The sequence below is a fragment of the Pagrus major genome, chromosome 20 (assembly GCF_040436345.1).
Source record: "Pagrus major chromosome 20, Pma_NU_1.0".
NCBI classification, from domain to species: Eukaryota; Metazoa; Chordata; class Actinopteri; order Spariformes; family Sparidae; genus Pagrus; species Pagrus major.
The window spans coordinates 12654290-12671366 of NC_133234.1; the positions used below are offsets into that span (position 1 = coordinate 12654290).

General features: G+C 40.0%; 2 protein-coding genes across 3 annotated transcripts; both read left to right on the plus strand.

Moving 5' to 3' along the window:
* Positions 1-1845: 1845 nt before the first annotated feature.
* Positions 1846-8569, plus strand: LOC141016003 (retinol dehydrogenase 13-like). The gene is made up of 7 exons (XM_073490235.1): positions 1846-1971; positions 3571-3689; positions 3790-3945; positions 4036-4140; positions 4252-4464; positions 4595-4696; positions 6491-8569. The coding sequence occupies exons 1-7, from the start codon at positions 1907-1909 to the stop codon at positions 6778-6780; spliced, it is 1050 nt and encodes a 349-aa protein (XP_073346336.1). The 5' UTR covers positions 1846-1906; the 3' UTR covers positions 6781-8569.
* A 2072-nt stretch (positions 8570-10641) lies between these two features.
* decr2 (2,4-dienoyl CoA reductase 2, peroxisomal) lies at positions 10642-16269 on the plus strand. Of its 2 annotated transcripts, none has more exons than XM_073489750.1 (10): positions 10642-10839; positions 12087-12188; positions 12331-12399; positions 12952-13003; positions 13101-13236; positions 13693-13817; positions 14148-14241; positions 14322-14426; positions 15361-15549; positions 15786-16269. In XM_073489750.1, the coding sequence occupies exons 2-10, from the start codon at positions 12088-12090 to the stop codon at positions 15818-15820; spliced, it is 906 nt and encodes a 301-aa protein (XP_073345851.1). In that variant the 5' UTR covers positions 10642-10839; position 12087; the 3' UTR covers positions 15821-16269. The 2 variants fall into 2 exon arrangements, with proteins under 2 accessions (XP_073345851.1, XP_073345852.1); XM_073489751.1 differs by having other exon boundaries at positions 10643-10839; positions 15361-15613.
* Positions 16270-17077: the final 808 nt, after the last annotated feature.

Sequence of the window (17077 nt, forward strand, 5' to 3'; positions counted from 1 at the left end):
GGCCGCTCCTCCCTCTCTCCTCACAGATTCACGTCCTAGTTTTTACTTTTAATGTGTCACCTCAAGTTTTCCAAATCTTGTTGCAAGGGGGTGGCCTTGTTTTTACTCTGTCCTCAAATTCATCTCTAGTTTGCTCTGTGTACTTTGTGTCCTAGCTGCCCCATAAACTGCAGTGTCACAGAGGAGGGATATCTGAACTGAGCATCGAGCTGAGATGGGGTCTCATAACGTTTGTGGGGTAAAATGACTCTTGTGGACTAAGATTAAACCATTTTTCCACCCAAAGGACCCAAAAGTCCCAGCTAGGGGTGTTGCAATATGGCAATACAAACATGATATTGTGTGAATAATCAAGCAAAGATGCATCTGTTGTTTGTGAGTTTATGTGGTTGCCTTTTCACTAGTAATTGAGTGTGACTGTTCTTTTTGTACACTGTTTTGTACACTTATGGTTACAGACTCTCTCCACCTCCCTGCATTCATATTTTAAACATAATTTATTTGCCAAAAAAACAAGAGAAAACACACAGTAAAAGTCAAAGATAGATTTTTTTTTCCAGATTTCACTTGCTAATAATGTTATCGGGAATTTGTTCGCCCACAATAATCGCCGTTAAAACTGATCTCCAAAGGCAATCGTAGTACATTATTTTTGGGCCCTCTCATGACCCAGGGCCCGGGCAAAAATGCACAACACAACTAAAAAATAAAACTTGCTCATATAAAGGATACAGCCATTTTCTGAGACCAACAGCAGGAAAGAAGAAAAACGTTAATGTGTTCTTCCTGTGCAGAAAAAAACCCAAATTCAATTAATGTTATATTTGCCATAGATGATCTTGTCATTAGGAAAAGCTATCCAGCAGTATTCACTTTCCTCCGGTCCATATTCTTTGAAACCCTGTTCCAAACGTTTTGCTTTGTGCCAAAAACAATCTCTCTGAATCTCAGGAGAATTTGGCAACATTTGCTTTGAACAGCAGGTAGTTTAGTGAACATGTGGAGTAACATTTAGGCGGAGGAAAAAAAGGTCAGATTTGAATTCAAAAGCATGCTGCTGGAGTACAAAGCTGTGCTCCATCCTCACACCTCCAGGCGTTGGCCTGACTCTCTCTGTCTCCTGCTTTAGCTCTCTCTCCTCTCTGCTGCTTTACCTTCTTTCAGTCTCACCCAGCCAGCTACACAAAGGCAGGATGATTTTCTGACTGCAGTCACAACAGCAGTCATTTCACCTCTCTTTTTCTCAATTCAAACATTTTGAAAAGCAGCTCACAGCCACATCTCCCTCTCCCACTGAATCAAATAGTCCTCTCCATGTCCTTATGTGAACTCCTGCAATAATTTAACCTTAACTCATATTTCGTGTTGTTCTTATTCCATTTCTTCTTTTCAACATGTCATCACCGGGATGTTATCATGAAAACAAATGCAACAAATGTAAACGTAATTGAGAAAGTGAATTGGTTTTTACACAATATGATGTATTGCAGTGTTTCAAGCATATTGCATTTACTTCTACACCCAAGAAATAAAAGAGAACTCCAAATTAATTATAAAAATGTAATTAAGACACAAGAGTAACAAAAAAAACACAAATCAGTTCACAGGGGAATGTAAATAAAACAAAAACAAATAAAAAACATTCAGATTGCGTATATTTGTTGCTTGTACAGCAATGTTGCACTAAAACATTTACTGTTAATCACTCCTTTCGTGTACATTTCTATCGGGACTACATTCTCCACAATGCTGTCGGGCACTCGCTCCTCGCGGTTGGCGAGCAGCGGCTGATGACGTCAAAATCATGCGCTCTTAACCTTGTGCTGCAGGAGTGTTGTCAGATCAGCTGTGGAAACCACTGCTGCGTAAACGTGTTGACACGTTTTTGAAGCTGTATTTTGTCGTCATGAGCAAATATATTTTACCAGCGTCTGTGTTTGGGACCGTGTTTGGATGCGCCGTGTTACTGAAGTAAGTCACTCTTCATTATATGACAGGAGGCCACTGCATCCTGATGTAACTGCACATTTTACTCTGCATGTGTCACACTTGCTGCTGAAGTCATACTGGACTGCATTATATTATCAGGCAGCCTAATTGTTTCAAGTTACTGACCTAGAGGTATTTTATTTCCTGGCATGGTGAGTGATTCAACTACAACTGTACAATCAGAAATACAGCCTCCTCCTTGGCTGTGTCAATAGTTGTAGGCCTATGTGCCTGACAAAAGCAGCATTTTTAGGCCAACAGAGTGATTGCATTGATTGAATAGACTGTAAGAGTGTTGATTGCAGTCTGTTCACCCACTCACAGTTAGTTTGTGTTCTTTTTTTCTCCATATGTTCTTTCTTTGTTTCTTCTGAATGTATATTGTTAATGAGATAAAACAGTGTGACAGTGATTCAAATTAATTTGATCAATTAATTTTCAAATGTAGCAGCTGTAAGGTGGTTGCCCACAGGCTGGAGAATACTGGTCACACCAGGAATCAGGATCTGCACCTTTATTCTATGAGAGTAGCCCAGGTCCCTGTCAGCACACAAACACACACAGCACAGCAGGGTCTCTCTCCGTCTCCAGCACAATAGCTGTCCAAGTTTTTGCCGGGAGTGTGGCCCTACGTCACTCGTGCATCCTTTGAGTGTTTCGTTAATTAAGCCCCCCATGCTGCAACAGGTGAAACGGAACTATGAAGACATTCAATATAAAACGATGCACAGAAATTTCAACTATACGATAGAATATTAATGTAGGATATCACACACAGGCTTTGAGAATGTTCACCAATTTAAAAGTCATCACAACTCTTGTTTTCTTAAAGTCATTGTTTGAGGTGAGTTTTAAACTAAGACAAAGAAAAAAAATCCTATTCTATGGCTGTCATCCTGGAGGCACAGCCAGATTGACCTGTGAAGGGGGCCCTTGGGTACAACTGTTTGGCCGCTATTAAACACCACTTCTCCTGGTCTCCATCCAGTTTGTACAGTCCTGTTCTGGAATCCCAAGTTTGTTGTGTGTTGATTTGATTTAGCAAATTAATATCCAACATTTACGCTGAAGATATAAACACAAAACTTAAATAATGAAGGTTTTAAACTAGATTTTGACACACACAGGGACCATCTTAATAACTAGGCAATAAAGCAGGACCCCATTCACAACCACAGTCAAACCACACTGGTGTTTTCACTCATGTTTCTTTAAACACCTTTCGTCAACCTGACAAGAGGTAATTTCAGCCAGAGTGATGTTATGATTTAGTGCTGCATATTACAATTGATTTAATCTTGAGTGGAATAATGCTTATTAGGAAGTTACTTAAGGATAATGCTTAACAGGAGCTCTCTAATGTACAGCTGAGCGCTTCCTGAATAAATGCATTAGGCTGATTATAGGTGGTTTGAGGTTTGGTGGGTGCAATTTACTATACACAAGTAAGATAAACTACAGTTGTTTGTGGTACAAGGCAGACAGAAATAGTTGGCATCAGAGAGAAAACTATACTTCTTGTTTTTTCAAGCTGAACAATGTATTAGATGTTGCTGAACTTTGTTTGAATTCGTCATGTAGGAACCATGTGACAGGAGGCCGGTGTCCCAGTAAAGCTACCATTAAAGGGAAGACTGTGGTCATAACAGGAGCCAACACAGGCATCGGGAAAGCGACGGCCCGAGAACTGGCCCAGAGAGGTGTGGAGATAATATGGCGTCGCTCTGACTTTCTGCAACGAGATGCATCACTTCTTTAGCTCTCCATGACTCACTCCTTTTCCCATTCCCACATCGTCAGGGGGTCGCATCATCATGGGATGTCGAGACATTGAGAAGTGCGAGGAGGCTGCAAAGGACATACGAGGGGAGACCCTGAATCCTCACGTTTACGCATGTCGCCTCGACCTGGCCTCCGTGAAATCCATCCGAGAGTTTGCACAGAGAATCAAACAAGGTGAGGGAACAAATCATACGCAGTGTTCAACTGTGGAGAGAAAGCACACTCTGTAACAGTTTCTCAAGTATTGTCTTTATTGTCTTTTAGAGGAGCAGCGTGTGGATGTACTGATAAACAACGCAGGGGTCATGAGATGTCCAGCATGGAAGACAGAAGACGGCTTCGACATGCAGTTTGGAGTCAACCACTTAGGTACTTTGACTGATTGAAAAGAACAGAAACTCTCTGAAAAATAATAGATTTAGATTGTCTTTACATCCTAGTAAACTCTACCTGATGCCGATAGTTTCTGTCTTCCTCCAGGCCACTTCTTGTTGACAAATCTTCTGCTGGATAAGTTGAAAGAGTCCGCCCCCAGCAGAGTGATCAACCTGGCCTCACTCGCCCACATCGTTGGGAAGATCGACTTCGAGGACTTGAACTGGGAGAAGAAGAAGTTTGATACCAAGCAGGCGTACTGTCAGAGCAAGCTTGCCAATGTTCTGTTCACGAGAGAGCTCGCCAAGCGATTACAAGGCAAGTCTTCTGACCGTTGCATATGTGGGCATGTGTGGGAGGGAGTATGGCCTATGTTCTTGTTCGTAATTGGCCATCGGATATATATTTTTAAACAATGCTGTGTGTGTTTCGTGTGTGCTTGTTACAGGCACGGGAGTCACAGTGAACTCTGTGCACCCAGGCATTGTTGCCACGGAGCTCGGGAGGCACACGGGTCTGCACCAATCACCGTTCTCGAGCTCAGTGCTCAGTGAGTATTATTCCTCCTTCAGGATTCTGAAGTTAGAGAAATCAATGAATGCTTACCTCATGCATATGCAGCAATTAGCTAAGGCTGCTTAAGCTGTGATATGCAACACTGGTCTGCTCAGTGAATTTTCTACTCTTAACTACGTGTTCTCTATAAATAAGTATAAAATGCATCTGACTGTATTTCTGTTATGAAAAGTACAACTGCAAAGCCAAAAATGTTCATTTAGCTTTTCTGGCTACAGTATTTGATTTAAGGTGATCTTTTGGTTTCGATAAAGATAAAATCTGTCACAACATACGATTATAAATGAAGCTTTGTGGTGCTACAGCGATGCCCTAACCTACAAATCATATATTGCACAATGTTCAGACCAAGGAGGAAGTATATAAACCCTTTGAAAATGTCCCATATTGTAGACAGTGAGATTTCCTGTCTTTTGTGACTATAAAGCAGGTTTAGATGCTATATAGATATGATTCAAAAATATAAGTATCAAAATGCTCCTTGGAGAAGTGAACACATCCTGTATTTAGTAACTGTGTCTATAAACGACCCACCAGAACTTTTGTAAGGTTGTCACAACTATACAGTCACCGCTGCCAGCCACGCCCCCAGCACAGCCATGGTTGTAAAAACACTGGCAGAGCTAATGCAGAAATACTTTGAGCGGTGCCTGCTCAGGCCTGTGAGAGCTGACAAATCAGAGCAGACTGGGGTTTTCAGGAGGGGGTGCCTTAAAGGCTCAATATGTAAGAATTTCAGTAACACTTATAAAGAGAATGTGAATAACAGGTCAGATGCTATGATGTGTTGTGTTGCAGATATATCTACTAAAGTTAGCACGCTAACCAGCTAGCCCCGGTTATTCCTGGTCCAAAGCAGTTTAAATAACAACACTTCCCCCATGTTCTGAACTCCCAGTCCAGACAGCTAGCTGCACGGCTAACTGAGCTTAATAGCTAACAGAAGCTACAGTTAGAGCGGTTAGCGGTAACTGTTGTGACACTCAGTATACAGTATGTTTTGCATGTAAAGTGTTCATGTGCAAGGCATTAGTATATGTAGCTTTCAAAAATATGTAGTGGAGTTAAAGGCACAATTATTCCCTCTGCGTTGTAGTTGAAGAATAAAGTGTGTGGAATTTTAAAACTTGAGTACAAGTACTTCAAATGTTCACAGTCCACCACTGGTTTTATTTCATATATGACAGTACAGCAGCATGTCATACTTAAAATTAGGTTGAAACAGAAATCCCTAAAATCACTGTTACAAGGTTTTCCCTTCACAGCTAAAATGTTCTACATCACCACAACTACACCTTAATTTAACATCATATTGTATAAATGTAATATATGACAGTTATAAATAAACCCTCTGAAATCAAAGTACAGCAGTGCAACCAATGTTGTTGCTGATTCAGTTTCCTAGTATTCATTCTGGGAATCAGGGAATTTACTTGTTTGTAGTTTTCATTCCGCAATGAGTGTTTTTTTAATTACCCGCACTCAGGGGTAATAAAAATCCTCCACTGAGGGCAGAGCAGTGTTTATTATTGAGTTCATTTACAGTCAATGACGAAAATAATAAGAATCTGCAACGTGCATCAAATTTGGTAATGAACAAATGTAATTGATGCACAGTCATGAAGTGTTTCCTTTTCGTCATAGCCCACAGACGACAGTAAATCCATTTAGTAGTACATTTAATTTAATAAAGTACTTGAAATGAAATCGTGGTATTCCAGTTGAGCTCAAACCACTGAACCTGTGGTCTCCACCAACCTCCCCACAGGTCCCTTTTTCACCCTGTTGGTGAAGAACCCAGAGCTGGGGGCCCAGCCCAGCGTCTACTTGGCTGTGTCTGAGGAGATGGAGGGGGTGACGGGGAGGTACTATGATGTGATGACAGAAAAGGAACCAGCGCCTCAGGCCCTGGATGAGGAGGCAGCTTGCAGGCTGTGGGAGGTCAGCAGCAGGCTTGTGGGTCTGGAGGAAGAGGGACAGTCGGCCAAGTCAAACCCACCAGCAGAAGGCCAGAACAAAGCTGCACAGACTGACCCAGGACAGGGCCCAGGGCTGTAGGTCTGTATGGCTCCAGGGCCAGCAGAGGAGAATGACCTTTATAGCTTGAGCTGTGCCAGACTCAATGGAACATTTAACTGTCTGAGTCTGTGATTCTGGTTGTCTGCGTAATGACAGTCTTTTGTACATGCCTTTATGCTCCTGCATCAGGACATTTTCTTTAAAAGCTGTATAACAAGCAGCCTTTGGCAATCGACTCTTGACTCTTTTATTAAAGAGAGACTATGTAACATTTGAAAGAAACAATAGCACTTTCATTCTCTTACAAATGAAAAGTTGAATTCAACTTGCTCACTTAAACACTCAGGGGTTTTGCTGAACCAGCCTTATGTGGTCTGTGATGACCTGTAGCTTATGGTGGCTAACGTTAACAAACATACTGTGTAACTGACATTGAAGAGCAGGTCCATCTGTGTTCTCTTGCAGGTTTTTAAAGGAGACATGCTCATTTTCAGGTTCATTATAGGTTTACACGGTTTAGTGCTCCAAAAACCCATCAGTTTTCTCAAATTGTCCAGTACTGCAGCTCTGTATTCCCCCTCCGTCTGAAACGCTCTCTTTTAGCTCCCGTCTCTTTAAGGACCACCCTCCTGAATCCCCACTCTCCTCTGATTGGTCAGCTTACACAAGCCTGACCCAGCACCACTAGCTGTGCTAAATAAATTCTTCTCTTCCAAACTAGCCACTAGCCATAAATTATGCTAATGTGTGACATTGTGAAGTAGTGTGATGCCACAAAGTCAGAATTAAAGGCGGGACTACTGACGAGGCATTTCAGGAGCAGTGTTTCCTGTGGGAGAGAGGAGCCTCTATTGGTGTGGGCTTTGACCTTTTTAACTTTCGAGATCTTTTACATACACAAGAACCTTTATAAAACACTGAAGGAAAGGAAGAAAACAAAAAAGCATAAAAGGTCTGCTTTAAAATGAACAATCCTATTGTTTATTGTAGGCATTTACGTAGGTTGCATTGCTTATGCCCTCCCCTCCCCACACACATCAGAAGTTCTGTCAGTGAAAGCATGAAGAGTGGCCAAAGTGTTTGCTTGGAAGATATGGAGGTGGAAGGGGTGGAAGCTTGAGCCTTTTTTAGTATTATCAAACCTTATTTTAGAGGCATACTATGCACGATTTGTGGGTTGCTGTTTGTAAGTTTTTATTCAAAGTTGGCACCGGCACCCCACCTCAACGAGGGAGACGGAGAGAGACAGAACAGCAGTGGTCCAACGAGCTACAAAGTGAATGAAGAGAGGGAGCAGCGGTAGTGCGAACAAATCAGAGAATAAATCGGTTATTTTCTGATTGTGTCACAGCGGTTATGTTCTAAAGCACAAAAACAATCATGTGGGAATGTGCCGCACTGCCAGTTTTTGCGTGAAATACGCTTCGGCTGTGTGCTGCCACTGGCCAGCCCTGTGTCCATCAGACCTACAGATCTGTAGCTCTGTAGCTACAGAGGAGAGACACATTCGGCGGGGGGTTTATAAGTCATGGATTTTTTGGGGATTTGAATGCATAAGGAACACCACCGGAGAGCTAGATACTGATTTAAACACCTCAAAAACACACAAAAAAACATGGACCTGCCCTTTAATAAGTCAGTTTGTTCACCAGAAAAAATGTTAATTAGTCTCACTTAAAGTTATTTGTATGAATTGCAACACACGCGAAAAATTAGATGAATTGAGATGTATACAGTAGGTGGGGTTGGGGTGGGCTTGGAGAAGAAAAGAGAAATGAGAACATAAATAAATAAAAAAAATCAAAATCAGTGTGATTTTTTTTTTTTCATCTGAAAATCAAAATCTCACCAACTGTACGTCCACAATTTAGTTACTAGTGTTTCTATTTGCTATTCCACACAGACACAGCAGAAAGATGAGAGATTTAAGTGATATGTGTTTACAGAAGGAGGAGTTCTTATGCAGCTTTACAGTAGGTTCACATCCAGGGTACTGCAAATGGTTTTATGTTGTGGATAAAAGTTAAAAAAATGACAGCAGAGAGCGCCATCTGGCTGCCAACTAGCAACAAAATACAGAATGTAGTAGCTGTACATGTGTTTACATTTGTTTTCACAGATCATGTGTACATTACTGCTGGCATTTTATTTTGATAGCAGTTGTATTTATTTATACTTCTTTGTATTTGATATCTTTGAATGTGTTCTTGTTTTTTTATCTTGGGAGACTTATGATTTAGTTTATTTAAACTTGCAATGAAAATCACAGAAGCATCATCCGCTTTCATATCAGAGTTGTGTCAGTACTGTATGCCTGATAATTCAATGCACTGGACTGCAATGAACTGCACATTAGTCAGGACTTGCAACTGCCCCTATATTATAATGGTATTATAACGTTGGCATTTGAAGCAGCATGCAAAAGATTTTTCGTAACAAACTGGAACGATTTATATTCTTTATTTACTGAATTACTAATAAATAATAAAGAAAGTAATACAAACTAGTAGTAACACAACAGAAACAACACATTCAAAAGAATATGCTTTAAAAAAACAGGTCAGTTATAATGTGAGGTATGTGATTTGTAGCTGAAGTGTTAAACACTACAAAAACACTGGAAGCTCATTTGAAGTAAACACACTCTGGTTAAACCATCTGTGGAATAAAAAGCAGAAGCATCTGTTATCATTTATTGGAAGTCTGAGCACTTTTATGTGCACTTCTCTCTGTGCTTTTGCTCTTGTTAACTCATGCCTCTTGGAAAACAAATCAAGTTACAAAGCACTCATCTTACATTTCTGATCCTCTCAGAGCAAAGAAGAATAACAATCCCAAAAGTATTTGAGGGATTCATTGCATAGGGCTTTTTCCAACAGCAAATCCCAAAGTACAGATCAATAAGGGCTGCTCTCTGCACTAATGCACACGATCAGCATTGGTTCCTGAAACTGTAAACCCTGGATCGTTTATGTCAGTGTTGGTTTACCAGAGGAGACCCTCCCTGGTGCCATCCAAGAAGATGATGGTTATTGTAGATGAGCTACAGAATCACTGGCTTTTCTTTTGCTCTACAGGCCTTAGAGGCATGATGCTGTCTGTCTGGCATGAATCAAATCAATCCTGACCTCTAAAGTCTACTGCTCCCAGTATTTTCTAAGTTTTAACCCTGCTTTACTTACTATTCTTCCTATTATTACGTTTTCTGTCTTAAAGGAACAGTTCACCCAAAAATAAAAAATCAGTCTTTACTCCCCCCTGTGCCGACGGAAAGTTGGGTGAAGTCTCTTAGTCCACAAAGCATTTCTGGAGCTTCACAGCAACACAGTGATGCAGGATTCTCCTAAACAACTGAAGTAGATGGGGACTTGTTTTGAAATGTAAAAAGAAAAGAAAAAAAGAAACTCAATATATATATATATATATATATATATATATATATATATATATATATATATATATATATATATATATATATATTACACATTTTTTAAAGCCAAATCTTCGTTGTAGCTGCTAAGCTAAAAGCGTTAGCGTGCAGCTTGCCTGAAGTGGGTGCAAGAGCTTGACCGCGTTGGGATCTCAGGGCTCACATAAACTTGGATTACACTCGACGAGCCCGTATGGAGCCATTTTAATGTTTCTTTTAGTTGTTTTGTTACATTTTAAAACAAGTCCCCATCTACTTCAGTTGTTTAGGAGAATGCTGTGACGCTCCAGAAATGCTTTGTGGACAACGAAACTTCACCTGACTTCCTATCAGCATGAGGGCGACGAGATAATAACTGAATTTTCATTTTTGGTTGAACTTATCCTTTGAACAAACCAAAATAGCTTTGGACAGTGAGACATTTGTCCTCTTGAACACACCCCGGACGGACTTCATTGCCCACAATGCATAGATTAAGAATGGCGAAAAAGTAAGCGTCCAAGGTACAAGTCGTCCGCAGAGAGAAAAACACCTAATGGCTGAGGAATAATTGCGAAGAGCCTCGTCAGACTGAGAGAAGTGCTTCGTGTGCGGGTCGTGTTTCAGCTCGGAGGAGTTGGACGGTTCTTCTTCTTTCAGCTACAGAGCTAGCTTGTTTGTCTCAGCAGGTAACACGACAGCGGCTAACTGGACTTCACTGCACAGTCCTGACAGTTAACAGGATTTGATTGGCACACTGCGTTATGGGAATATTAGACTAACCTAGAATATATGCGCAGGTGTGGACAAAATAACAGGAACACCTTACAGTAGCCCACAGTATGATCGAGCTCTACATTGAAGCCCATACTGAGTTTTTTTAAAGTGTTGAGATGCTGAACTAACTCTCAGTAAGTTTGAGTGAGGGGCTACTTCACTGTCAGTCTTCCTGTATGATTGATTATTGTCACTTTTCCTCTTGCCACACATTTAAAGGTGTTAAAGCTGACCTTTAGGTGTTATTAGCCTACAAAGGCTCCTGTATTACAGTGAAGTGATGTGATATTATAAACTTAGCAGACTGCTCTACTTATTCTAACACTTACTTTTAAACTTAGTCATTATGTCCACATTACTGGTGATTATGAAAATATTGATATATATTTTGTGCATTACTTTTAGACCGTCTATGTTTTCACCTGTGTTTGTTTGTTGGTTGGTTTGTTGGCAGCATAACACCAAAACTAGTGAGCGGATTTCCACAAAACCAGTTTAGACCCTATTAACTTTTGGTGCGAATCTTGTTGAAGGGACAAATCCAGGAATTTGTCTCACTTTCTTTAACATCTTGACATTTTTGTTGATTTTGTATGGGATAATGCATGGATCTTGATTTAAAAAAATCAGGTGTATTTAGGTGGCTGGTATCTACAGTATGAGTGAGAACAAAAGGGGACTGTTGGGCCTTGGCGGAGATATGCGCTTTACTTTAGTTTGGCTTAGTTTATGTAAAAAGGGATAGTGCAAATGAATAAAACACATGGGAACACATTTGTAAAAATGCCAGAATTGGCCAAAATTTTTTTTCTAGTTTTACATGACTTCAGGGCAGCTGCTGCCACTGTATCTGTGAATGTGGCTCAGGATAATTCACAAAAATAACGACAGCTTGGGCTAAAAATGCTTAAGAACAAGAGAATAATAATGGGAACAAGCAGAGTCTTATCAGCAATAGCTGAAAGATAGTAAAAAACAGCTTGTAGTTGTATTTAAATAACAGATGTTAGATTCTCCAAACTCTTGTAGCAGCTTTATTAACTGTCAGGTGTTTCTGATATTTTGTGCAGCTCCTGCATTTACAGACCAGTCATTTATTGTGTTGCCGTTATGGTAATGTCAGTGTGATTGCATCAATTTGACATGCATTATTGATCAGCATGGCAGAGCCACAGGGAAAAGGAGAGATGTTGCCTGAAGATGTTGGCACAGATGACTGCCTGACTTCGTACACACACATCTACAGTCCAGATTTACTGAAGTAAGCATACAAGCACATGCTTTCACCATTATTGCCTGGTGTGATCTTATGGCGTTAATGCATTCACACAGGTGTCTGTAAATAAATGTTATTGACACTGTTGCTTGTCACTGTAATCACTAATTTGCTCTTTATTTTCCAGAGATCAGGTTGCTTTTATCACAGGTGGGGGATCTGGCATTGGACTCAGGATAGCTGAAATCTTCATGAGGTACGAGAGAGGGTTACGTGCTTTTTTCTGCAGAGCATGCCCAGATCTTTCAGAAATATCAATATTCAGTTGAAGCTCAGTCCTCTCACATTCACAGACATGATTGGTGCATATGAATGAATGTGTAAAATATAGAATCAGTGCTTTGTTAGTATTATGTCATTACTAAGACTCAAACAGTAAAATGTGTGACTGAGATAATATGCAGGTGTACTTTAAACCTTCTGGTTGTGTTATCTTGACAGTCAGACTTTCGTAATTTTTCTTATGTGCCAAAGTTGAAACAGTTCAATAATTTACGGATGTGACAAATAGTTTTTCTTTAATCAAAAGAAATAGCACTGCTGCGTACATGTTGGTGTCCTGGCTGTCGTCCTCTCATGTTGTGTCCTCACCTTTTGTCCTTCCTGTTTTGTCATAAGTTACTCCCTCTGTCCCCCATCAGCCTTATTGATGCAAACATTACATATATATTTACTAATCGACACAATACAACTTGTGCTCTTTAGGTTTGTCTCCATCTTTTTCCACATTGTTATTTCTTTCTTTCAGGCACGGCTGTGACACAGTGATTGCGAGCAGGAACTTGGACAAGCTCAAAGAGGTTTTTCCTCTTACATAATTTCCACAATCCTAAATTATATATCTTAACACAACGTTAATGTGCTGGCCTCGTGTAATGTGATTGTGTGTCGCCTTAGGCAGCTATAAAGCTGTCTGCTGTGTCAGGACGCCGCTGTCTCCCTTTGTGTATGGATGTGAGGCAGCCTGAGAGCATCGCAGCTGCTGTGGATGAGACACTGAAAGAGTTCGGTCGCATAGACATCCTCATTAACAGTATGTGACTTTGCCTGAAAATGTGCGTGGTGGGAGCGTTGCTGCACACAGTCTTCATCATTACATTAGACATTAGACAGTACATCCTGCCAACATAGATGCAATACATTATCAGGTGTCTGTCTGTGTGAATAAGTACAAAATTGTACTTTAAACAAAGGTCAAGTGTGAAAGGTTTTGGTTTAATCATCAACTTTTCTTTATCTTCTGTCTTTGCGCCCTTCTACAAACTGTTATGTCACTACAAGATAATTGCTATGGTAATCCAATTAAATGCAGAACATCTATTCATGCTGATCTCTATTTTATGAAAGTACCACCTGATTATTATTATTTTAAAGCATTATGAAACCTTGATGGAATATTCAACTTCTTTGCCTGTCAAGCACAAGATTTCTGTTAAGCAGTATGTCATAATATTGACTTTAGTTAAAGACTTGGTGCTGTTTTTGACAGATGCTGCTGGAAACTTCCTCTGCCCGGCTGCCTCGCTCTCCTTCAATGCCTTCAAGACAGTAATGGAGATAGATACCATGGGTACATTCAACACCAGCAAGGTGGTTTATGAGAAGTGGTTCCAGGTACAGTACATTTTCTGTCTGTGTGACACAGTATTTCTCAGTTTCAAGTTAAGGAGCCATAAGTAGGTTGTTTATAACCTCATAGCCCAGAAATGAGGCTAATACTGCATCTGCAGGGACATAATTGGGGTTTTGATCAATAGCTTTCAATAAAGATTCACTCTCTGCACTTCACTCTGTTCACCAAAAGAGGACAGTAAAGATCACAGATTACTTTAATACCTTCTCATCTAAGAAATTGATTTTTACTGATGCCTACGCCTCTGAAGCTTGATTATTCACTCATTGCATCGATCTGTAGTCTCCCATCATAATTTTTTTTGTGTGCAGAATCATGGTGGCAACATAGTCAACGTCTCTGCAACGCTTGGATACAGGGGACAGGGCCTCCAGGTGCATGCTGGCTCTGCTAAGGCTGCAAATGGTAAGAGCTTTTTTTTACTGTTTTGTAACGATATCAAAATGAGAATGTAATTGACTCAATGTTACCCCTCCTCTCCCCAGATGCTATGACCAAGCACCTGGCTGTGGAGTGGGGGCCCAATGGGGTGAGAGTCAATACTGTGGCTCCAGGTCCTGTCTCTGGCACAGAGGGCTTCCGCAGACTGGGTAAAGATTTAACACAATATTGACAAAATAGTTAATTGATGGGTTTAACATTTAACAAGTAATCCTTTATCATAAGCAGCTGTTTGATGTACAGTACTGTTACAGTGAGCAACAATGATGAGAAGTTGTCCAGAAACAGACCTTTTAGGGCTATTGTTAATGGTTAATAATATCAGAGTCGCATATTCGTTATACTATGTTGTCAATGAAATTTTATGTCAGAATTCCCTCTTTATTTCCCATTTTTAAAATACATTTCTTCACATCAATTGCCTTGGAAGTCCTTAAACATCACAGTTTGAATTACATCAGTAATACCAGACCAGGTATTTCTACCCATAGTGAGCCCTTCTGCAGTTGCCAGAAGGGTACGTGGGAAGCTCAACTAATTAACTGGAATTAATTAACTCGGATAAAAATATATGCACCTATAGGTGTTAGAGAGGAAAATCGAATGATGCAATTTTTTGTAACAAGCAAGTGAATCTGCATCATTTGTAACATATTAATATGAGACTGATGTGTTGCAATTGAGGCTGTGTTAAAGCTAGTGACAAAATAGTTAGCTAAAAACAGTAAATAACGGTTGAAAAAGTTAACTAAAAGTAGTGACTAAAGATATAATAAAGAAATGTTCGCTTAGAGTAACAAATAAACAATTGAAAATAGCTATAAGAAGTGAATAAACAATTGAAATAGTTAGCTAAAAGTACTGTAAAAATTTTAAAAACTAGGCTACTGTAAAAGCAGTTAAAATGTTAATTACATTTAAAAATTTGAGCTTAAAGCAAAGAATAAATAATTGAGTCAAGGTAATCAATTTATCAGGACATTGGAACATGTCTGACGGTACTTGAGCTCATCTGACAGGGCTGTGGGGATTTGGGTATAACACAGTGTAAGTGAGAGCACATCTGAACATTTATTCCCTCAGGTGGTCCCAGAGGAGAGGCTGCTGGTGCATTCCAGTCCATTCCTTTGCAGCGAGCAGGCAACAAGACAGAGATGGCCCACTGCGCTCTTTTCTTGGCCAGCCGAGTCTCCTCCTATGTGACTGGAGCCATCCTGGTGGCGGACGGCGGGGCATGGCTGACCTCAGCCAATGATGTCTCCATGCTGTTGGGTATAGCCTCCTCTAAATCTGCTAAACTCTGAACAGGGGCTCTCCTGTCCTCCTCCTGACCCAGGTGTGTAGGAGGAGGCGCAGCTTGAGGTCCATGTGTGACTGAACATGTTTTCTCTGGTTATCTCTGATTTAAGAGTGTGAAAGTTCAATAGATTGTTTCATTGACGGGAATATTGTTAAACTCATATTAATTCACTCTCTCTCTTGTCACTGTCTCTCTTATTATCTTTCAGGTTATTGGTCATCTGAAAAGAAAAGAGACAAGTAAATGCTGACAACAAGAAAGTAATTACGGGACCGCCTGTAGTACTGATATGCTACATGTACAATATTTGTGGTTTATGTCACCTACTGTTGCCTTAAGAGTGTATTACTAAGTGGCTGGAGGAGTTTAACTCTAACATACACTTACATACTACTCTTAATCTACACTTGAGCTAAGTAATGAATCAAATGACATAACAATTCAGGGATTTTCACCAGCTACAGTTCTTTGTATTGTCATCATGCATTTCATGTACAATCATGCCTATCAAATGCCATTCAATGTGATTTTTTTTTTTAAGTTAACAGTGACTACTGTTTACTACTGCAAGTCATTTGTTGTTCCTCCAAACAACTCTCTCCTCCTTGCCCTCGAGGACTCCATATCTGTGGAGTCACAAGTCTACTGAAGACAAAAAGAAACAAAATAAAGCATATTACTGTTACACAAAAGTGTCAGATTTTTCTGACTTTTGTCTTTGTTTTTTTTGTTTTTGTTTTTTATGTGATATATTGGTTACTATTTCCTCAGTCCACCCAAAAATTTAAATGTCATAATCAACAAAACTTTTCTGGAGTTTCATGACAAAGTAGCATTGCAGCATTCTCCTGAACAACTAAAGTAGATGGAGACTTGTTTTAAAATATAAAAAAACAACTGAAAGAATACGTAAAATTGTTCCATACAGATTGTCCGGCGTAATGCAAGTCTCGGAAGCCCCGCGATCCTGAATTGATTTTTAGAAAACATAATTTACACCATCTTTAATGCTGAAATAACAGTAAAAGTGTCAGCACGCGCCATGTCCTAAGTAAAGGGTGCTAATATTGTCTTTTCAAATCCATTTGGGATCTTGTAGCTTCCGGAGACTTCCAGAAACTTTTATGTGTTTACTGTTTTTTTGGTTGTCCCCATCTTCTTCAGTTGTTGCGTAGACACCTGCAATGACGTTTTATTGTGAGACTGGAAATATTTTACAGACTTCATAACTTCACCTGACTTTTCATCAGCATGGGGGTGAGTAGACTAGATAATGACAGAATTTTAATTTTGGGTGAACCTTTCCTTTAAAATCTTATAAATGAAACTGTTTATGAGAGGCACTCTTTGGTTTAACTTCTTCAAGAAAAAAGCCACAAGAGTTGAGGGTCCCCTGGATTACATGATCGAAATGAGAGAGCAACAATACTTAAAGAAAATCACTACCACTGTTGGTCAGATGGGGGCGCCCAAACATCACAAATGCAACAACTCAACCAT

Bases quoted from the DNA above. Each gene is read 5' to 3' on its own strand.
- LOC141016003 (XM_073490235.1), top strand. From the start codon at position 1,907: ATGAGCAAATATATTTTACCAGCGTCTGTGTTTGGGACCGTGTTTGGA. The intron at 4,141-4,251 runs GTACTTTGACTG...GTCTTCCTCCAG, and splicing joins GTTTGGAGTCAACCACTTAG to GCCACTTCTTGTTGACAAAT. The intron at 4,697-6,490 runs GTGAGTATTATT...ACCTCCCCACAG, and splicing joins GTTCTCGAGCTCAGTGCTCA to GTCCCTTTTTCACCCTGTTG.
- decr2 (XM_073489750.1), top strand. From the start codon at position 12,088: ATGGCAGAGCCACAGGGAAAAGGAGAGATGTTGCCTGAAGATGTTGGC. The intron at 12,400-12,951 runs GTACGAGAGAGG...TCTTTCTTTCAG, and splicing joins ATAGCTGAAATCTTCATGAG to GCACGGCTGTGACACAGTGA. The intron at 13,004-13,100 runs GTTTTTCCTCTT...GTGTCGCCTTAG, and splicing joins ACTTGGACAAGCTCAAAGAG to GCAGCTATAAAGCTGTCTGC.